The sequence below is a fragment of the Chelonoidis abingdonii genome, chromosome 6 (assembly GCF_003597395.2).
Source record: "Chelonoidis abingdonii isolate Lonesome George chromosome 6, CheloAbing_2.0, whole genome shotgun sequence".
Lineage (NCBI taxonomy): Eukaryota > Metazoa > Chordata > Testudines > Testudinidae > Chelonoidis > Chelonoidis abingdonii.
In genome coordinates this window covers 92402513-92426313 of record NC_133774.1, presented here as the reverse complement: position 1 = coordinate 92426313, position 23801 = coordinate 92402513, and the positions used below count along the sequence as shown (strand labels likewise).

The 23801-nt window shown below is 41.9% G+C and overlaps 1 protein-coding gene across 7 annotated transcripts in view; it reads right to left on the bottom strand.

The window, feature by feature from the left end:
- Positions 1–4497: 4497 nt before the first annotated feature.
- AGTPBP1 (ATP/GTP binding carboxypeptidase 1) overlaps positions 4498–23801 on the bottom strand; it is a 169661-nt gene continuing 150357 nt past the window's right edge. For 6 of the 7 annotated variants that reach the window (XM_075067237.1, XM_032771145.2, XM_032771143.2 and 3 more), the window contains one exon: positions 4498–5209. In XM_075067237.1, the coding sequence (XP_074923338.1) occupies positions 5032–5209 (178 nt within the window). In that variant the 3' untranslated portion in view covers positions 4498–5031. The remainder of the gene's footprint in view (positions 5210–23801) is intronic. The other variant, XM_032771146.2, reaches the window with a different exon arrangement.

The window sequence follows — 23801 nt, the reverse complement described above, 5'->3', positions numbered from 1 at the left end:
CAAGGAAAAAGAAGGAACCAGTCTGAGCTAGGATTAGCTGCCTGCAGTTCTTGAGTCTCAGTCCTGAGTTCAGACCACTGTTCATTCTCTCTTTATTTTTAAATCACTCTAAACTAAAAAGTGACCTTAAATACATGTAAATGAAGTAGTTCAGAACTAGTTTTACTAATCTAATGCATGACTGTGCGAGGATAAGGTCAGAGCAACATAGGCAGGTATGCCATATGATGTACTAGGATCTGATTTGCTTCCATTTCCTCACACACGTATCTTCATTTTCTCTTTACCAAAATTTAAATAATTATAGTTTTGGAGAGATAGTAAGAATTCTGTATTTACAGTACCCAATAATATACAGCTGCAAGTGCTACAAAGCATTGATGTTAGTAATTTGAAATTCTCTTCTGACTGCATTGCTGCATTTGCCTGGGAGATAAATTTCCCCCACTGTCCTCAACAGCAGCAGCAGCAATAAAAGGGAAAAACCTGTGCTATTCTATTCTGTTGAAGTAATTTTACAGTTCCTGATTAATATGGCTGTGCCATGAATTAAACAGCAACCATTTCTCTGACTGGCTAATGGTTATCACACAAGGCACAGAAGCCTCTTGAGTTGATTCAAATTAGACTTACAATGATGGAAAATAATCTAAATTATTTAATTTAGTCGAACTCAAGCCATCACAAACAATGAAGCAGATTTCATGTTTTGTGAAAGGATAACTGATCTTTGGTTAATTTGTCTAACTGTAGCAGGTGGTTAAGGGTATTTACTTTAAATTTCTTATAGGCTTCTCAGAGATGAAATCAGTTTCTTGAAATGATTTAAAAATAATTAAATCATACAATTTAAGACTGATTACATAGTATTTACGATTTGTCAAAGCTGTTTAGTATTTTAGATGTCAACATGTGCCTTTGCATGTGATTAGAGTTTTTTTAAACAAACAAAAAAGAGTTTTTTTCCCCAAAGGCCCCATATTTTAGAAAGTCAGACAGGCATTCAGATCATACACCATCCTTTTTCCTTATAGTCTTCCTGGCTCTCTCTCATCATCGTAAAGACTTCTCTGCTACCAAAGACAATGATGAAGCACGTAGCTGGTGGTACGGGGGATCTTGCAACTGGTATAATTTAAGGAATATATTATGTAGTTCTGTATATTATTTATGTATTTATTTTGTGAAACAATATCATAGCCAATTCATGAACATCCCTTACCTGCCCTCATATACTAGCTCCAATGCATAGCCATGAAAGTTATGTGCTTGTACTGTATTAGGACTCTATCCTATAAATCATTTTGTGGATCTTGTTCTTACTACTGAATGAAAATTATAAATGTACCACTGATAATCACAAAAACAGTTCAGTGGGCACTAACTGGGTCTCTTGCTTCCAACCTCAGTTGAGGTGCCAAGGAATGAAGAGACAGAGACCAAACCATACACCTATGAGAAGAGAAGCATATTAGTTATGTAGTGTAGGAAAACGTGCAGAGTTACATCTCTTGCTGTATCTGTACAATGGTGATCTCCAATTTGGTCAGTATGGTACTTTTTACAAGCACCAAAAGCAATCAGTTTTCTAAATCTGATTCTACCCATTAACCTATGAATGAAAGGCTTAACACAATGCAGCATGCTGCCTTCTTAAATTTTTAAAAACTGATAGAATTAGAATATTAATGGTCTCATTTTCAGAAACACTGAGCAACCCCAGCTTGCACTGAAAACTGGACCATAAGTGCTCTCATTAAATATACTTGGCAAAAGGAAAATACCACAAAATTAACAATTTCTATTTTCTATCCAATAAAATGTGTAGGGAAACAAGGCAATTATAATGATTCCTTTATTATATATTTTCTTAATATATTTATATCTGGGCATGCACAATAATACTGCCACAATTGTGTCTAGTACAGCATTACAATGAAAAGGTATCTGATACCTAAATTTTTTTGAGTTTGTAAGTGTTTACTGCTACTATTGCCTTATTTGAAATGAACACTGGTTCTTTTTGTTCAATTAGATTTGCACAATATTTCACATCCAAAACCCACCACATACAAATTGGCATAAATGGCAATCTGAAAAATTACATTACATTCAAGGAAAGATATCACTGGTGAAGGAAAAATATCAAGTTTGTGTTACAGTCTCTGTATCACACCAAGATGGGAAATACTGAAATTCATTATCTAGCAATGCAAACCAATCAGTTTTCAGAAGCATAGATAAATATCACAATCAAAATCAAATGCTTATGTTACTAAAACTCATCGTTATTTTGGAGGGAGGAAAAGGCATAGCTGCTTTCCTTATGAAGAATCTGTCATGGTTGTTTTAAAGCCATCATGTAATACCAAAAATATGTTGCAAGAATATTGAGTCATAAAAACCAAGAAAATTTAGAATTAAGACTAGAATTCCATCTGTCATAACTAGCACCTAGATACTGAGCCAAGTACAGTACAGTACAGTATATAAAACATGCTCTTGAAATTCTCATGCACAATGGATTCAAGGTTCAGTCAGCCTCTCAAAACCTAGATTGAAATGAAACGTTGTGTTTACATTTCAGATTTGTATTTATGTATCGGTTTGTAACAAATACCCTGAATAAATATTTATTCGGTAATCAGTCATAACTTCTTTTGTCTCATCTTCCAGAACCACTAGTCCAAACAGAGCTTATACACACACACACACACACACTTACTTGGGATGAGCATTAAGGATATTGCACTATTGAGACCATGGAGTTCTTTACATTTCATTAATACATTCCTAATGTGTTGAAATTCCTAAAACAATGAGGAGTCCAGTGGCACCTTAAAGACTAACAGATTTAGTTGGGCATAAGCATCCATGCATCCGAAGAAGTCGGTTTTTTACCCACGAAAGCTTATGCCCAACTAATCTGTTAGTCTTTAAGGTGCCATCAGACTCTTGTTGTTTTTGTGGATACAGATTAACACGGTTGCCCTTCTGATACTATATTACTACTATGTCAATCTACACAGAGATGCTGATTAACTTGCTGTGTTAATACAGCAAGTTAATTTAAGCAAATTTATTACTTATGAAAGGTGCTAGAGTAAGAGTTCTGGAGACTGAAGGACAATTTATACACAGAACAGGTACAACACAATGGGAGCAATATAACCTTCCCTACACTGTCCTGCTAATAGTCTCAATCCTGACCTAGAGGAATGACCTCTAGGTGGTATGAGGGGATAAGAGAGTACCAGGTTCAGTGCCAGTTGTGATGGTCATTTTGCTCTCTGAACACCTGCTCACCAGGGAGTGGACTGAGCCTGTCTACTCATCCAATATAGGTCACAGAACAATTAAGATGGTCAGTCCTTAAAAAGAAAAATTTGGAGGAGAATGTATATAGGTGGTTCTTTCATTCCCTTTCTCCTCCCAGCTGATCATTTAGTTTTTAAAAAAAATTTAAGCAAAATAGTAACGGCATGCTCTTATAAGGCCAAATATGCCAACATTTCTCTCCTCTACCCCAATTTCAAAACCAAGATGGCACAGACTGTTGCTACCTACCTAAACTGGATTGGAACAGTGAGTTACTGGTAAAAGGTTTCACATTTCCACTGATCATCCCCTAAGCCATCTTGCTCTCTATGGTTTTTATTTCATGTACCAAATAAAAAGAAAAAAAAAAGAAATGAACACATCAATTTCATTTGCACTGTTGACACTTAAAAATCTCTCTTTAGTTAGGGATCTGTTTAAGTACAGAAAGATATTGCTTGATGCTTTTAGATTTCCCCTTATGCTATACAAGCAGTTTTCAAAAAATAAAGAGTCAGAATTGGGTCCCATCAAGCAAGGATAATTAAACTTTTTGCTGTAGCAAATGTTCAGATTTATAAATATTTGGCAGCAACTTCAGCTTCACATTAAATCTTATTCTAAGCAAAAATGGAGCAGTAGAGGTAGAGGGGAGGTGCAAAAAGACTTTGTTCATTCCCAGAACATGACAATCTGACTCACAGGAAGACTCTAAACCAAAATGGATACCACCTCTCCCCTTAAAAACATGCCCAGAATGAACTGAACTCATTTTGACAATACAAGAATTTGACAAGAATATTAAATAAGGAAAGTTGTTAACAACAGGTAGCAAAATATACAGACAGTACACACATTTAGCCAATTCTTGTCACTGAGTAAACTTGTTTCCAAAGCTAAAAATTAACTGATTGTGGAGATGAACACCTCTCTCTTGACCTGAGATGCTGTCTTTCATGGAAGGGTTTTATGTAAACATAAACAGCATAGTAGGTGCAGGTGCAGTAGCCACCATAAAATGCTTCTGACTAGTGGACTAACAGCCATCTTGCAAGAAAAAATTATTCTTTTAAAAAAAATGTAATTTAGGTCATTGTATATTTTAAATCATGGCTGCTGTAAAGCTATATAACCTCAGTGTATTAAAGGATCAAGAAACAAGCGCAACAATTGATCACATTTTCATTTTTGTTTAATTTAGTAACTGTAGAATGAAACAGTTTCAAAGCAAGCTCTCTATTACTTCAAACAATCAAACATTTAACATAATTCTGAAGAAAAATCTCAACCTCAATAAACACACAAATTAATAAAAAAACCCGTACATATGTATTTTTCAGGAAGAAACTCAAAGGTTTGTTAATGAATTTTAATATTAATTTCTGTACCTGACACACTACAATTTATAATCCATTGGTTGGTGATTATAGGGGGTTAAGGACACAAAAAACCATGCAACAATACTTGGTAGAAAATGAAATAGTAAAGCAACTGTTTGATATATTCAGTGCCAAATTAAGGCACTGAATTCCTTAAATAAAACAAATGCCAATATCATCATAAATCAGAAACACATTTATTGTCTTTCAGCTAAGCTGGCTTCAATTACTTCTGTCTCTTTGAGCCATCCCTCTTGAAAGCCAGATACTTCCCCCTTTCCTGTCCACTAAAAACCAGGATATTCATTTTCTTCTTTGCGTCTACAAAGATGGCTCAAGGCAGGTGTGTCCTTGTCATTTCTGAGTCAGAAAGCCCCTCTTCCTGAACAGAGGGTTCATAATCGCCTGCATTATCAGCCAATTCAATGTCTTGTTCATCATTACTCTCTGCACTGTAGTCAACTTCTTCAAGGAAGCGAGGCTCATCTTCATCCAGAACATATGTGGTGGGGCTGTAGTAAGACAACACACAATAGGTTGCATTAATCACTTTCAAAGATTTAAATTCTGCTACAGTCAGTTAGACAATGTACTTCCTGATCCTGAGCTAAATGAATAATTCAAAATGAAATGCGTTTTAATGTAAGAAAATCAGGCTAATAGGAATAATTAACTTGAATAATACATATAAACTGTGAGCCAAAATGACATTTATAAAGCTGACAAATTAATATCAGACACACACTACATAGGATACATATGTAAATTATAAAAAAATTATACACAATTTAAAAAAAGTCCATTTAAAAAAGTCATTGAACTGGAGTAAGTTAGTTTTTTAGGTGCTGTTATATTACATACATACTATGTATTAACTGTGATAGGGACTGAACAGATAAGAAAACACAGACCCTGCCCTTACAAGCTTTCAACTTTAATGTTTTAAATTATGAACTCATTTTCAGATTGTAAACTTCTGTTTTAATTACAAAAAAAAGTTAATTAGTTTGAAAAATATTACATAGAGCACTTTTGACTGGTTTGTAAATGAAAACTCAAGTACTCACAAAGCAGGGTGTTAAGCCTTCTTTTATATGCAAAATTATCAAGGTAATTTGCAAATTGCTAAACTTTCTCATACTTTGCATAGATTCCTTTTTAAAAGCCTCATCTTAAATCCTGCAGGTCACAGGCAGCAGTTAACTTTAAGAAGCTGGGTAAGTAACTATGGGATATTCTAAACGGTTTCTACAGTAATGTGCTAAACTGATTTCTTCCAAGATTCTAAAATGGTTATCTACCATTACAGTAAACCCAAGAAGACTGAAAATATGCCTTTTCACTACCTGAAAGTTTCCTATTATGAAAAAAAAAAAAAAAAGTGAATTTTTCATACCCAGCTTTATTATTCTCCCTTGGGACACAGGATAAGGCTATTTGCTTAAAAGCACTAAATGCTTCTAAATATTTCATAAGGTAAATAGCTCTGAGTTCAGAAGAGGTCCCAGAAAGGATCTGCAACTTATCCATTTTAATTCATAATCAAATCAAACAGATTCCCCATTAGGTCTGCCAAATGTTTCTACACTGGAGGAGCTGGAACTCAGGAATCTATAATAACCAGATACAACTCATAAAAACACAACAGGTGTGTTAGGAACACATAGGGTGCTCTGGGTTATTGTGTTAGAATCATTAAACAAAGCATTTCAAACAAAGTTATACATTTGAATTTTTACAAGTTTTTCTTGAGGTACACTATAAGATCTCTTGACAGTAGCTCTGCATTTAATTTCATTACTGTTTCCACTCTAAAGCTCTTTTAGAGAGTAAGCAAAGGACCATTTTAATCTTCAATGGGCTGAAATTTGGTGCAAATATTTTTCACTTAGCTTATTCTCTGTCCCTTCAAACCTCAAATGAAGTGTGCAACTGACAGCTAAGACTCACATACTGGGAACATGACAAAAAATCTGGACTTCTTTTAGTTTAAAAAAAGGTTTTAAAAGTACTGAAAATCAAAGGCCTAACAAATTAAATTGGCACACAAAAAAGAGACTAGGCTACTGGATATTACATTTACGCTTAAAAAATTTTCAGAATAAGGGTTAAGAACTTATTGTGCTTAATAAATACCACAAAAAGAAATGCAATACAAAACTAAATGTATCCAACAATTGTTATTTAATATTCTGGTAGCACCCACAGGTCCCAACTAGGGCCAAGGCTAATTATGCTAGATGTTGAGCATACATACACCGCTACCCTGATATAACACGAATTTGGCTATAATGTGGTAACGCAGTGCTCGGGGGGCGGGGGGAGGAGGGGCTGCGTGCTCCAGTGGATCAAAGCAAGTTCAATATAACAGGTTTCACCTATAACGCAGTAAGATTTTTTGACTCCCAAGGACAGCATTATATCGAGGTAGAGGTGTATATCGAGGTGTCTGCCCTAATTAGTTTACATTCCAAAAAGACAAGCAATATATGAAGGGTTAAGGAGAAGGATACAATCAGGTACTTCAACTGGCACAAATAAACTTATAACGAGACTGTTATTCTAGTGCCTTTACATGAGGCTCACAAGGCACTTCACAAGCATTAATGAATTAAGTCTACAAGGTATCCTCATTTTACACACAGGGAAACTGAGGTACAACATTGCACTGAACATCTGTGGAACAGCCAGTAACAGAAGCCAGATCTCCTGACTCCCCACCCCATGATTTAACGATGTGACTGTATTCCTTCCTCTAGAAAATCATAATTCACCAACACCTAGTTCATTTGAAGGAAAACAGGTTGAAATTTTCATTCAACTCTTTTGAAAATTACTCTCTGCAAGAAACCACACTCAAAACACATCTCATCTCAACAAGTGTATAGACTATTCTGGGATTTCTGCTTCGGATCACTCACAAATATTGATTTGCTAGGTTAAACATACAAGGAGTTCCCACTGCAATTGCAGCATATTCTGTGTAATTCAATTTACAGGAAATGCAGCCATTAATTCTCAACACTGCCCTCATTAACTCATAGTTGTGAGAACTGGAAGTTTAACAAAATTAATATTTGCAGTGCAAATAACATGTTCTTCTAGCCAGTGCTAGCATGAAATTAACATATAAAAATGTATTACAATAGACACTTATAAAATTCTTTTGTTTAGCTGCATGTAATTTAGGACAACAGTGAATGCAATGGAGTCTTCTGCAAGAGCTACTTTGTCCAGAAGGTACGTTTACCGTAGTTTTTTAAAAAAATTTTTTTTACACATACACAGTCCAGAACATGTTGCAACTGTCTTGATGATTATGCAGAGAACTGGACATTTCAGCGAGCCACCTTCACTTCTAGGAGCTTACATTCTGTTTACCAAGTGATAGACTACGTCCCAGTCTACATTCTGAATTCTGTGTTGCAATACACACACAAGACGTGAGATATACAGAAAATTATTGATCTTTTAACTCAGTTTTAGGTCAACAACTAGCAAGTAGTAGTAAGAACAAGTCAATACTGCAGCTTTGTTTCAAAAGAGGCAACGGGAACATTTAGGTAAGCCAAGTTTTTATTTTGATATGATCATTAGACATTTGCAATTGCCGATCTGCGCTCAAATCTCAGGTTAGAAATGTAAGGGAAGTTTAATCTTTGATGAATTTTTTACTAATCATAAAATTATCAATACAATAATTACTTCTCCACTCAGGAGAAGTCCAGTACTAGAAAAGTTAATTTACAGGTCAGGATTAGCAAAGCTACATCGAGAAGCTTGCCTAAATATCTGCCCCTATTAAGTCTGGCTCTGAAATTACTTTCATTTTAACAAGTTTACCTGGCTCTCAATGCACCCACTGTGCTACTATTGCCCATTCACATTTTACTGAAATCAATATATTAGGATGTGCTTATTTTGTCTACATGTTTCATTTCCTTCTGTACCCATCATAACTGTACCAGAGCCTCAGATACCTTTAACAGTCAACAGGCCATTCGATGGCTTTTTTTCTGATGTAGTGCATTTATCATGTCATCCTTTGATATTTGTTCTTCAAAATTCTTCTTAGCCCTCTTTAATTTGTATTTTAGAATGCATCTAACAACATTTAGACTCTACCCCACTGTTCTCACTTGTGCTGAATTTCTACATTTTTGGTGACTCGAACACTTGAACCTTGCCGTTTAATCAATTTTGTTTTTTTAATATCATGATATATCTTGGGACTCAATGTTTTTTAGCTATCTTCCATGCTGATTCTGTGGATTTTAATTTCCTAACTTTTCCCTTGAGTTGTTTCTAATTAACATACTCAATAATCCCTCCTCCTCCTCCATCAACTCTTGCTTTCCTTTTTAAAGCAACAAATTTATAATAAATTGGTTTATTATTATTAAGACTGGTGGATTGTCATGGATTCCACAATGTGAGTGCTTTCTTTAAAGTCACAGCCATTCAAGTGACCCCTTTAAAATGTCTTTAGTATTCAGATATTTTATTTAAATTTAATTTTTACCCTTACAAGTGTGAAGAAACTTCTCAATGAAAACTAAGTGTAACTGATGAGTGTTGCAGGACTCAGACTCCCAAAGAAATAGTGCTTTTCAAAAGCATACCCTTCCTTTATACAAAAATGTGTTTAGAGATGACAGGAATACTAGAAAATCATGTAATTTTAAAATGTATAGAACGCTTTTTCAAAACAAGACACTAATTTTTCTAATAATTATAGCAATATTTTATGTTATGTATTTTTCCAATTTGAATGAATGTTTTGGTACACTTCCCAATAAAAATACACTAATCTGTTTGAAAAAAGTTGTGATTCCCTCGCCCCCAGCTAAAATGGCTATTTTTGCCACAACAAACTCATGATTTTTGATTTTTCCAGTTTTGTTTTTTTCCTGATAAAAAAGAAGAGTCTCATTTTTCATTATTCAAATTCTTCAGTTGCAGGAGAAGTCAACCTTGAAGGAAGCAAAAAATTTTGTGTAACTTATTAAAACACACTTGCATCAGGATATTTACAGTGCTTCACAAGAAGAGATTGAGATAGTTTCTGCCCAAAGACTGAAAGTTACACCAGCACATAGTATCAGTGAGAGACAGAAATGTAACTGGCAAGGAACCAGTGATTGCTGCCGAAGGAATTCTGACAGGGAAGTAAAAGTGGGAGAAGAGAAGTCAAGGAGTAGTGCAAAGGAACCAGCTTTCTGTGTCCTCATTTCCTTAGAATTTACCCAGAGATCTCTGGATATCCAAGCTCTTGGAAGGCCATGCTCCTACAGTAGCTACAAAATCCCCTCCTTTGGACACAATATCACTCATGGAACTCAACTTACATCTACTTATGGAGTTCCCTTAATTCTCCCTTTCTATGGTTTTTCCTATGTGAGAAGGAAAGATCTAAATGAAAATTTGAAAAGCAATTAGGTGTCCAACTTCTATTCATGATCAAAAGGAGCCAGGTGCCATCAATCTTCCAACAAAGTGAGATGGGGATGTAGCATTTATAGCTCTCATCTCATTTCTAGAGCTTGTCTCCTCCTTGCCATTTCCCAAAATTTCCTCTTTGTTAACTCTAATGAGAAAGTAATATGAGAAATCCTAAAGCTCAATCTGTGTCTGCTATAATTAAACTAAATCCATAAACTGAAAACACTGGATAACCTAGAACAGTGGTTCTTAACTTTTTCAGACTACTGTACCTCTTTCAGGAGTTACATTTGTCTTGCATACTCCCAAGTTTCACCTCACTTAAAAAAAGATGGTTACTCACCTTTGTAACTGTTGTTCTTCGAGATGTGTTGCTCATACCCATTCCAGTTAGGTGTGCACGTGCCTCGTGCACGTTTGTCGGAGATTTTTACCCTAGCAACACTCGGTGGGCCGGCAGGGCACCCCCTGGAGTGGCGCCGTTATGGCGCCTGATATATACCCCTGCCGGCCCATCCGCTCCTCAGTTCCTTCTTGCTGGCTACTCTGACAGTGGGGAAGGAGGGCGGGTGTGGAATGGATATGAGCAACACATCTCGAAGAACAACAGTTACAAAGGTGAGTAACTGTCTTTTCTTCTTCGAGTGCTTGCTCATATCCATTTCAGTTAGGTGATTCCCAACCTTACCTAGGCGGTGGGGTCGGAGCGAGACGTTGCGGAATGTAAGACACTTGAGCCGAAGGCAGCATCATCTCTGGACTGCTGGATCAACGCATAGTGCGATGCAAAGGTGTGGATGAAAGACCAGGTGGCCGCGCGGCAGATTTCCTGTATGGGAACATGGGCCAAGAACACAGCAGATGAGGCTTGAGCCCGAGTAGACTGGGCGGTGAGATGGCCAGTCAGAATGTGAGCCAAGTCATAGCAAGCCCGAACACAGGATGTCACTCAAGATGCAATACGTTGGGAAGAGATTGCCATGCCTTCCATACGTTCTGCCACCGCTACAAATAGCTGAGGTGAACGCCGGAAGGGTTTGGTCCTCTCGATGTAAAAGGCGAGAGCTCTGCGGACATCCAGGGTATGCAGCTGCTGTTCCCATCGCGATGAGTGCGGCTTTGGAAAAAAAACTGGCAGGAAGATGTCCTGATTAACGTGAAAGGCAGAGACGACCTTAGGGACGAACACCAGGTGTGGTCGCAGCTGTACCTTGTCGTTATGGAACACTGTATACGGAGGATCCAGTCAACGCTCGAAGTTCTAAGACTTGTCTAGCCGAGGTGACAGCGACTAGGAATGCTGTCCTCCAGGACACGTACAGCAGCGAGCATGTGGCTAAAGGCTCAAAGGGGGGCCCCCATGAGCCTGGTCAAGACGAGGTTCAGGTCCGAGGTAGGGGTAGGGCGTTTGACCTGGGGGTAGAGCCGCTCCAAGCCCTTGATGAATCTGGAAACTATAGCGTGGGAAAAAACAGAACTGCCAGCCTCCCCAGGATGGAAGGTGGAAATAGCTGCAAGATGCACTTGTAGAGAAGAGATCGCTAGACCTTGCTCTTTGAGAGACCATAAATAGTCTAAGATAGTGGGGACTGATACAGATTGCGGAGAAAGGCCCTGCTGGGCACACCAGTGACAGAAGAGCTTCCATTTAGCGAGGTATGTTGATTGCGTGGAGGGCTTTCTGCTTCCGAGCAGCACCTGTTGCACTGTGGCGGAACAACGCATCTCCGATTGGGTCAACCAGCCAGCAGCCACGCTATCAGATGAAGGGACTGCAGGTCCGGGTGGTGCAGCCTGCTGAAGTCCTGCGTGATCAGGTCCGGGCAGAGTGGCAGGGGAATCGGGTCTGACAGAGACAGGTCGGCAGCATTGGTACACCATGCTGCTCTCGTCAAGCCGGAGCGATCAAGATAAGGCGGGCTTTGTCCCTGCGAAGCCCGAGTAGAACTCGGTGGATGAGAGGAAACGGTGGGAAGGCATAACAGAGGGGCCCGTCCACGGAATGAGGAACGCATCCGACAGGGAGCCCGGGGAGTGACCTTGTAGGGAGCAGAACACCTGGCATTTCCTGTTCACTCTTGAGGCAAACAGGTCTATGTGGAGAAAGCCCCACCTCCGGAAAACCGAATGGAGAATGTCCGGACGGATGGACCACTCGTGCGACAGGAAGGACCTGCTCAGATGGTCTGCGAGCGTGTTCCGGACTCCTGGGAGAAAGGAGGCTACTAGGTCTATGGAGTGGGCTATGCAGAAGTCCCACAGTTGGATCACTTCCTGACACAAGGGGGAGGATCGTGTCCCTCCCTGTTTGTTTATGTGATACATGGCCGTTGTGCTGTCCGTGAATACAGCAACACAACGGCCGTGCAGAGGGCGCTGGAACGCTTGGCATGCCAGCCAGACCGCTCTCAGCTCTCTGACATGGATGTGTAGCGTCAACTCCTGGGACGACCAAAGGCCTTGGGTGCGCAGGTGCCCTAGGTGAGCACCCCAGCCCAGGGAGGACGCGTCCGTTGTTAGGCACGTGGAGGGCTGGGGAGGATGGAACGGCAGACCTGCACACACCCGAGATGACATTCGCCACCAGTCAAGGGAGCCTAGAACGCTCGGCGGAACTGTCAGAATGATGTCTATGGTGTCTCTGCCCGGCCGATAGATAGAGGCGAGCCAGATTTGTAGAGGACACATTCGCAGTCTGGCGTGCTTTGTGACGAATGTGCACGCAGCCATGTGACCGAAGAGACCAAGGCAAGTGTGAGCCGAGGGTGTTGGAAAGCTCTGAAGACTTTGGACGAGGGAGACTATGGCCTGAACCCAGTGTGAGGGTAAACTGACCGTTGCAAGGTTGGAGTCCAGCATTGCCCCGATAAACTCTATCCTCTGCGTAGGCACCAGAGTGGACTTGTCTAAATTGATGATCAGGCCTAGACCCATAAACAGGTCCTTGATGATGGTCACATGGCTGATGACTTGTGCCTCGGAGGCCCCTCGGATAAGCCAGTCGTCAGGGTAAGGAAAGACGTGGATTCGACGACGGCGTAGGGAAACAGCGACGACCGTCATATGCTTCGTGAAGACACGAGGGGCCGAGGAGAGGCCAAACTGGTAGTGTCGATGATTTACCACAAAGCGCAGATACCGCCTGTGGGATAAATTGCATCCTTCATGTCGAGAGCGGCGTACCAATCTCCGGGATCCAGGGAAGGAATGATGGTTCCCAGGGATACCATGCGGAACTTGAACTTTTTGATGAATTTGTTCAGCCCTCGCAGGTCTAGGATAGGCCGGAGGCCCCCTTTCGCCTTGGGAATTAAGAAATATCGGGAGTAAAAGCCCTTGCCCCTTAACTCCTCCGGCACCTCCTCTATAGCTCCGATTGAGAGGAGCCTGCGGACCTCCTGGATGAGGAGTTGCTCATCAGAGGGGTCCCTGAAGAGGGACGAGGAGGAGGGATGGGGGGGTGAAACAAACTGAAGATGGTATCCAAGCTCCACCGTACGTAGGACCCAACGATCTGAAGTCAATTGGGACCACGCAGGGAGGAACAGGGAAAGGCGGTTGGAGAACTGAAAGGGATCTGAGGAGGCAATTGGTACACTGCTCTCGGGTGCACCTTCAAAAGTTTGATTTGGGTCCCAGTGTTGGTTTGGTGGGACCGGAATTATTACCCCCTTGAGGTCCAGACTGACGTCTGCGATTGGTATGACCTTGCCTTCTGGCAAAGTCTTGTCCTTGCCAAGGCGGGGGGGTAAGGGCGCTGAGGTTGGGAGCTGAATGACCGTCTTTGAGTCTGAAGCGTATGCATTTCCAACAAACGCATAATTACTCGGTTGTCCTTTAGACTCTGCAGTCTGGGGTCCGTCTTTTGCGAGAACAAGCCTTGTTCATCGAACGGCAAGTCTTGTATAGTATGTTGCAGCTCAGGTGGCAGGCTGGACACTTGCAACCATGATATACATTGCATGGCTATGCCAGAGGCGACCGTTCTAGCCGCCGAATCAGTGGCATCTAGCGAGGCTTATAAGGAGGTCCTCGTGACCCTCTTTCCCTCCTCCAGGAGCGCTGCAAATTCCTAGCGGGAATTCTGCGGAACCAACTCAGTAAACTGCCCGACCGCCTCCCAGGTATTATAATTGTACCTGCTCAGGAGGGCTTGTTGGTTCGTCACATGGAGTTGGAGGCCTCCCGCGGAATAGATATTTCGTCCCAACAAATCCATGCGCCAGGCCTCCCTAGATTTAGGGGCGGGAGCTTGTTGGCCGTGGCGCTCCCGTTCGTTGACGGACTCTACCACCAATGAACAGGGAGTGGGGTGCACATAGAGGTACTCATACCCCTTGGAAGGCACCAAGTACTTCCGTTCGACCCCCTTGGCTGTGGGTGGGATGGAAGCCGGGGATTGCCAGATAGTGTCTGCTCTAGCCTGGATCGAACAGATGAAGGGGAGAGCCGCTCTGGTTGGTGTGTCCGCAGACAAGATGCTAATCACCGGGTCCTCCACCTCTGGAACCTCCTCTATCGGAAGGTTGATATTCTGGGAGACACGCCGCAGAAGGTCCTGGTGTGACTGGAGGTCAATCGGAGGAGGCCCTGACGATGATGGCTCCGCTACTGCCTCATCCGGGGAAGTTGAGGATGACAGCCCCGGGACGAGTGGGTCCTGCACTGACGCCTGGTCTGGGGGGACCTCCGTCTCCAGAAGATCATGCGGGTCCAGTGCGTGTGCACTGGTTTCCTCTATGCCAGCGGGGAGAGGTCTGCTGACGGTGGCCTCGGGCACACAGTGCTCTGAGTGACTGGAGTGTGATGGGCCAGTCGGTTCGCCTTGGGCTTGATGATAAAGCCCAAGGTGTCCAAAAGGATCACTTGATGAGGTCCGTGGTCTGCGCCATGGGCATGCATAACCGAATCCCTGTAGGAGGCACTGTCCGCATGGGAGGAGACAGATGGATGATGCGAAGGCCACGGAGGAGCTGAAGTTGATTGGACCAGGTCTCTGCGTCCACTAGACTCTTGTCTGCACGGTACCGGCGAACAGTACTGGGAGTCATAGCGGTGCTGGGAGCGGGACCTGCAACCAGTGCGGTGCCGGGAGGTCAACCGGTGCCTTACGTCTCCATGCCGGGACCGGCTGCGAGAGGTACGGCGGTGCCGGGATCCGGGCCAGTGCCGAGAGTACCACGATGGAGACTCAGATCTTGAGCGGTGCCGCAAGTACGACTGGTACCGGGATGGAGAGCAGTACCGGGACTGCGAGCCGCGCCGGGATCAGGAGCGATGGCGGGACCGAGAGTGTCCGCGGGACCTGGATCGGGACTGGCAGCATTTGATAGTGCCCGGTGAAGATGGCCTTATCATGGCAGGTTTGCCCAATGACTGAACAACCCACACCGGCGGTGCTGGGGTTGGGGCAGCTCAGGCTCTGTCAAAGCAATTAGCTCCCAAGCCGTGGTGAAGGTCTCCGGCATGGAGGGCACGACGAGCTCGACCACAGTGTGTGCTGGGGAGCTGGTAGGTACCAGACTTGACAGCGCCTGTGAGACCGGAATCAACGGTGCGGAGGCAAGCAGTGCCGCGGTAGTTGACTGCGCCGGGCGTTCCGCCTTTGATGTACGCTCCGACTGCGGCGTAGATACAGGTGCTGCATGAGCCTTGTGCCTCTTGCTTCTCAGGGAGAGGGATCAGTGCCAGCCAGAAAGTTGAGTCGGTGAAGGCTGGTGCTGAGGAGCCTTTACTGGAACTGTCGCTCCGGTGCAGAGGAGGCACTTGTCCCCGGTGCCGGAGTCGGTGCCGAGGATGGAGGAGTTAGAGCTGCCTCCATCAAAAGTTGCTTCAGGTGAATGTTCTGCTCTTTCTTTGTCCGGGGCTTGAAAGCCTTGCAGATTCAGCACTTGTCTGCATGGTGGGATTCGCCCAGGCACTTTAAACAGGAGTCGTGCGGATCTCCTGTGGGCATCGGCCGATGACAGGCCGTGCAGGGTTTGAAGCCTGGTGAACCGGGCATGGGCCCCGGTACCGGGGGAGGAAAAGGGGCTAGCCCCCGATCCTTTTTAACTATATACACAACTACTGTAAGAACTACTAACATAAATGCTAACTAGAACTATAGAAAATGAACTATGTATACAATAACTACATAAACGAGCGAATAGCTAGGGAGGTGGAGATCAGCTAAGCCACGCTCCACTGTTCCAATGACCGACACGGGCAGTAAGAAGGAACTGAGGAGCGGATGGGCCGGCAGGGGTATATATCAGGCGCCATAACGGCGTCACTCCAGGGGGCGCCCTGCCGGCCCATCGAGTGTTGCTAGGGTAAAAACCTCCGACGAACGTGCACGTGGTGCGCGCACACCTAACTGGAATGGATATGAGCAAGCACTCGAAGAAGAATGCTTGCTTACAAAATCAGACAAAAATACAAAAGTATCACAGTATACTATAACTGAACAATTGCTTACTTTTTCACTGGAATATAAATATTGTACTTACATTTCAGTGTATACTATATAGAGCAGTATAAACAGGTCATTGTCTGTATGAAATTTTTGTTTGTACTGACTTTGCTAGTACTTTTTATGTAGCCTGTTGTAAAACTAGGCAAATATCTAGATGAGTTGATGTACCTCCTGGAAGACCTCTGCATACCCTTGGCTGAGAACCACTAACCCAGACCATACTGAGTGAGCCTTATAGAACTGAACAAGGCACCAGAAATTCTGAACAAGCTCAAGTCATCAGGCAAAGATAGATAATGCGAATAAATTCCACTAGTTATGACCAGAGTCATATGTTTTTGTTTCATTGCATTCATAGAGCCCATCAAACCTGTCAGCATCACAACCATATTTCTTACTACAGGACCATTATTACATATAGTCTAATGGTTTCTTCTTGGGGAAACTGGGGGAAAAATACTGGAAAAAGTTCAAAATAATTAAAGGAAAATAAATTATGTAAGTGTTTAATTCATTGCCTAAAATGTTAAAGTGCATTACCAGAGGGAAACAAATCTAGTTATTGCTTTCTTTTTTGTAAATCAAACATACTGCTGACTCAGTTGAAAATACTTTGGTTAACTTAAGGTAAGTACATCCAGATGTAATGAAATACTGAAAAAGTACTTTAAAATGTTGGCCTGTCCTCTTTCTCTCAAGTTAAGGAAAAGGAGGCCTTGTGAAATTACCTATACTATTTGTTTCATTAATTACACTGCTTCTGAATGCATATATCTTTTGTCTTTGAAAAAGGAGATCTTTTTTTGTCGTCTCAGACATATTATTACATCAACTTCAGAAAAGTATGTACAGTAACTGTTACATTATTTACCACAAATATTCCAACTGGGACACTATGGCCTTGGACTATTTCCCAGGCACTGTGGGAGGAGGAATTTATCTTGAACAGAAAGGTTTCTGAAGCTATAAGATTAACATTATTTCTTAGGACAACAGCAGCATGGTTCTTGTATAGACAAGGAAGTAATTCCACAACCTACCTTTCGGAAGTAAATGATTTTGTCCTGTATAACTTGTCATTTGATTAATCTTGTCCTTTGATTATACTCAAATGGAGGAGTCCAACATGCCTACCTACAGAATGCCACTAGGACTTGTATCTATGTTTCCATAATGCTTGATTGTAGGTCTCCGATCAACTATTCTGAGAAACTCCAATGCAGCTGAAACCACCATAACTTTGTGATTATTATTATACTTACATTACAGTGGCATTTAGAGGTCAGGGTCCATTGTCCCAGGAACGGTACAAATAAAGAAGCAGTCCTGCCCCAAAGAGAATTCTGTTTTACCTTTCACCAGAAAAGTAAAAATGTTCCAGACGAATGTATGAAATTCCTGGTTGAGTTCCTGGTTGTTTGGATATCAGAAGCTAAGAGAGAATTCATGCTGAACTACGTCTCTCTTTGAATGATCAGCTGTTGACTACACTGGTCTACATTTTTTGAGAAGTCGTCTGCTTCAGAGATAAAATGTGCTATTTATTATGTATTTTGATATGCTGAATTCAAATATGACAATTAAAACAACTGATCGGCTACTGTTTCTAAGATATTTAAGTTTTTACATTTTATGTCTATGTACATTGTGTAGATAGTAGAGTTTTAATCATAAATTGTAAACCTAGGTCTTTTCATGTGTTTATGGTTGCTTTACATGATAATATTTCACCTGTCCTGTTTATGTAACACTTTAAAAATCAGCAAAAGGGTTATATAAATAAAATTTATTATGAAACAAAAGGCAAAAAACTATTATGTACATAGTTTAGTCCTATTCAGTGTCTACTCGGCGCTTCTTGGCTTGTCTTTTCTATTCATTAAATGGAGCATCTCTTGTCACTGTCCAGCAATAGTCTGCAAGCATTGATGGGCTCCATTTGCCCTGATAGCGTTTCTCCATTGTTGCAATGTCCTGGTGAAATCGCTCGCCGTGCTCGTCGCTCACTGCTCTGCAGTTCGGTGGAAAAAAATCTAGATGAGAGTGCAAAAAATGTATCTTTAGTGACATGTTGCAACCAAGGCTTTTGTATGCCTTGAGGAGGTTTTCCACCAACAACCTGTAGTTGCCTGCCTTGTTGTTTCCGAGAAAATTTATTGCCACTAACTGGAAGGCTTTCCATGCCGTCTTTTCCTTGCCACGCAGTGCATGGTCAAATGCATCATCTCGAAGAAGTTCACGAATCTGAGGACCAACAAAGACACCTTCCTTTATCTTAGCTTCACTTAACCTTGGAAATTTTCCACGGAGGTACTTGAAAGCTGCTTGTGTTTTGTCAATGGCCTTGACAAAGTTCTTCATCAGACCCAGCTTGATGTGTAAGGGTGGTAACAAAATCTTCCTTGATTCAACAAGTGGTGGATGCTGAACACTTTTCCTCCCAGGCTCCAATGACTGTCGGAGTGGCCAATCTTTCTTGATGTAGTGGGAATCTCTTGCACGACTATCCCATTCGCAGAGAAAACAGCAGTACTTTGTGTATCCAGTCTGCAGACCAAGCAAGAGAGCAACAACCTTCAAATCGCCACAAAGCTGCCACTGATGTTGGTCATAGTTTATGCACCTCAAAAATTGTTTCATGTTGTCATAGGTTTCCTTCATATGGACTGCATGACCAACTGGAATTGATGGCAAAACATTGCCATTATGCAGCAAAACAGCTTTAAGACTCGTCTTCGATGAATCAATGAACAGTCTCCACTCATCTGGATCGTGAACGATGTTGAGGGCTGCCATCACACCATCGATGTTGTTGCAGGCTACAAGATCACCTTCCATGAAGAAGAATGGGACAAGATCCTTTTGACGGTCACGGAACATGGAAACCCTAACATCACCTGCCAGGAGATTCCACTGCTGTAGTCTGGAGCCCAACAGCTAGACTAGAGCCAATCAACAATTTTAAGCATCATTTTCGTTCTCAGTGACCCAGAATTAGTAAAGTTTGACTACATTTATTTCAGAAGCATTTTGGCTGTAGAGCAGTGCTATCAGTGTTCGTCATCTGGATGAAGGAGCCCCTGCTTCAAGGGATCTGGTCTTTTCTGTAAGTCCAGTATAGGTTCCTTGGCTGTATAGGAAGTCCTGCCTTTTAGGCAGCAGAGAATTAAGAGGACTTCAACTCTCTCTGGTTTCCTCTTTTCTGTATCCTTTATGTGAATTGTTTTGAAAACCAATTCTTTTCTGCCCAGTGCATTACTTCCATTGCCACATAGAAGCTTCAACCTCTGCTTACTTTCTGATTTTGGAAGAGATACAATATACATGCCTCAATCATAAACCAGCCTCTAATGGGAGGCAGGAGAATACTTCCCTGTGAGCACTGTAATAGCCCACTATTTGGCTTCTTATACCTTCTTCTGACATAGATGGTACTGGCCAGCATCACAGGCAGGATACTCACTAATTGGATCACTGGCTTGATCCCATATGGCCATGTCAGAGAGAGAGTGTTTTGTTCAGACACACCACTGTCAATCCTTTGTCCTCAGGAGAAGCTTTCATAGATGTATTTTGAGAAACCCACTCACAGGATGAAACTAGCAATCCTGCCCACTGGAGATAATTGGCTATGGATGAGCATTGCCAGGAAATGACTGATGCAAGGAAGTTTTGGATCTACGCAAATCATCATGATGATAAAATTACAGTTTGAACCATCCTTGTTTTGACCCCTAGATGAGCAATTCATTGGGCTCAAAGATCTTCAGGATTTTAAACAACTGTAGTTATTAATCCTTTTAAGCAGCTGTCCAGTTGTTACCCGGAGTTCTTTCAACCCAAAGCTCTTGCTAACTTTTACTCTGTGCGAGGTGGTGTCAGGAAATAAATCAGGGGAGACATGGCCATCTGACCGATAGATGCCTGGCACAAACAGGACAACACAAGAGTGCTTTCACTTAAAGCTACACTTTACTTAGTCTCAAGCACTTACACACATCTGCAACAGGTTAGTAAAACACCCTCAACCCTTGATAATTACCACAGCTGAGTGTGGCTCTCGAGTGACACAGCGGCAGGCTTCCAGTGGCCAAATCTTCCATCTGCCGGTTGGGACTGCAAGATATATTCAGAGGGAGAGTCCAAACAAGTCCAAGTATCTCAAACTTTTTCCCCTTAATAGAATGAGATGTCTCTTAAAGAAAACTTGGTAAGTAAGCAGTTTCAATAGTCAAGCAAGAGGTTCCTTCTGATTATTTATTAACCAGGTGCAGGTTTTTTCAGAGTTTGTAGCCTTGGGGCCCCAACAGACATTCTTGGGGCATATCATGCTCTTCTAAAATGCATGTATCAGCAACTTCAACATAATTCTTATCAGGAAGGATGTGGGTAAAACTACCCTTTCCGTGGCACCCAAAACCCCCTCCCCTTCTACCTTGGTTAAGTCAAGCCTGCTGACTAGGCTGCTTTTAGTAATAAGCCACAGTGGTTTCAGGCACTTTACTGGTTTGCCAAAATATCTCCATACAGTTACAAATGTTTTTTCCCCCTCGGGGCAGGGCACTAATTCGTATGTTGACTATGCATGTATAATTTGCAACCTATGCCTTGCTGTGACTACTACTAGCCACATCTGAAGACTTTGGGTGTGGAGAGTAGATCAGAAAGAAGGGATTTTGAGCTCTCACAAACGAATGCTCATTTCATCATTGTCACGCTGAGAATTTTGTTAGTTTGGTAGAAAACGTAATTAGGTTTCCTTGGAAGCTTCTGCTCCAGATTTTCACCTCTGCTAAAGTAACAGTTCCTTCTTGGATACCCAGGTGCTTCATAGTGACTAATGGATTTTTATTCTGGCTTTCATAGAGGCCTCAACCCTTACCGTTATTTCAGCTCTAATTTCTCCACTGTTCCTCCACACAGCTTCTCACTTTATGCTTATATGCACAAGATATCAGAGGTAGTGTCTCTGCAAAATTATGTATCAAATAATGTTTGAAAGGAAAGATATATTATTAATATTAATGAATTCCTGGCAAGCCACTGCCATCCTGTCCTGGAAAAGTCCTGCATAGAAAGTTTGCTTGGGTGAGTGGGGAGGTGCTGAAGTGTTTGGTGCATGTGTGGTACTTCCCCTGGCTGTTTATACTCAACCAAGGAAGGGTATTGGTACAAATATGTTGTTTGTAGAAGTAAGTTGCTAGATATCTCTAAGAACCTGAAAGGTTGCCTCCCTGATCCCACAGGCTAACTAGCACCCAAATAAGTACTTTAAGAGCAACCTAGTCCCACTCAGGAGCCATTTTGAACATGGGAATGGATTTCTCAGTTACTCTTCTGTAATCTCATAATGGTGTCGCTTCATGGGGACTTGAATCCTCACGTATCTCTGCTCTAGTCAGAAACTGCCTGAAGTTCTCTGTATGCTTTAATATGCACTCAAAGCCTGTGGAGTAGGGAAGGGGTGGAGAGACAGAGAGACCCATTCCCACCTTTCCTGCACTGGAGGTGTGGCTCCGGAGGGGAGGGGAGAGGAGGGGACCTGAGCTGCCAGTCCAACTCAGAGTGCTGTACGCTGGTAGTGCGAGGTTGGCTGGCTATGTAATTCACCCTATGTAGAGCCGGTGAATGTCACTGCACATAGGGAATGCTGCTTCGACTCAGTGCAGTGCTTGCAGGGCAGTTCACATTGCCAGAGGGAGGCAGAGAACTCGAAGAGGGGAGGTGCTGAAGTGGCATATCTGACTGACTGAAACATCTGTGCTACTAAATACCCAACCTAGGAGAGGAATGATTGATTATAGGTCGCTAGTGCATAAAAATGCAAATTAAAGTTAGAATACAAAATTGTTGGGAGAAATTGAATTGCCAACTTTTTCTACCAACAGCAGCAGGAAAATCTGTAGGGCCTGGGATGAAGGGTGGAACTTACTCCTGCAGTCTTCAGAACGACACTGGACCTCCTCCCAATTCCATAGGCAGATCATTAATGCATGAGTAATGAATGAGAAAAGCTGTACAGTAGAAATGAAACTGTTCCACTAATGCCTGATCTGAGATGTCACCAATGGCTTCTTGCGAAAGAGTGGAAAGATTTTAGGACTATGCTGTTTATGTGCAAGGATTAGGTCAAAATATCTCCTCATAAAAAGGGGCCCCATTTGGTTTTATGCCTTTATTCAGTGATGCGACATATTATGTTACTTAAACAGTAATCAGTGGTTTGAAAGTTTTTTGTTTTTTTTTAATCAGAGAGATATTCCCTGTACCTATGGGGATCTGATTCTGCTCCTACTGCTTTTAATGGAAACTTTGCCATTGAAATCAATGGAACAGGAACAGATTCAAAAGGTATACACTGGTAGAACTGGTTATGACAAACAGGCAGAAGCCTTTAAAAAATGCACACAAACATTAATTAGCTTCAATGCAGCATTAAGACAGAAACAAGTTGTCAAAAGCCAGTCTATTCCACAAGTTAAAGGATGTTCCCACACATTTTATATGACACACACATACAGGTTTATATGTGAAAGTAGTATATTTTGCAGTTTTAAATACAATATGACTAAGTGAACATAATGGAAGCAACTTAACATTTAGAATTTCCTGACTTGAGTGCTAATGTTATATTAAGACATTTAATTTCCCATGACTTTTAAAGAAAAAGAATGAAAAGTGAGAAAAATCTGAAGTATTTGGCTTCAAGTTCCTTGATCTGAGGCATAATCTGAATGCTCCCCACTATGGAAAAAATAAGTTACTGAAGCACCATGTCCCAGTGGCACTAACAGAAGCATTCTTAACTAGCCAAATTATTTTCCTAAAGAACCATTTGGCTGCAATGTTCACTCTCTCTACCAAGGCCCTTAGATGGGGAATCCTAAATACGTTTTTGAAAGGTTCTTTGCAGATGCTATAAAATGTGCTTTTACTCTGAGATAAATAGTGATAGCTATCCTGCTGTAAACTCCTACTGGAGACATGGCACTGTAGTTTAACCAAGAGGCAAAATACATATCAACCCTGTGTGAAAGGTATAGTGTCGACCTCCCCTGCTTGCCTCACAGAAAAACTACAGGGAGGGAGCTTGTTTCCACCAGGATTTTACAATGAGATTACTATTGTACGTTAGTTATTGCACCGGAAGTAGCCATCTTTTTTTTGTAGCAGCAAAGATTAGGCTCTGTCTGACATGGCAAAGT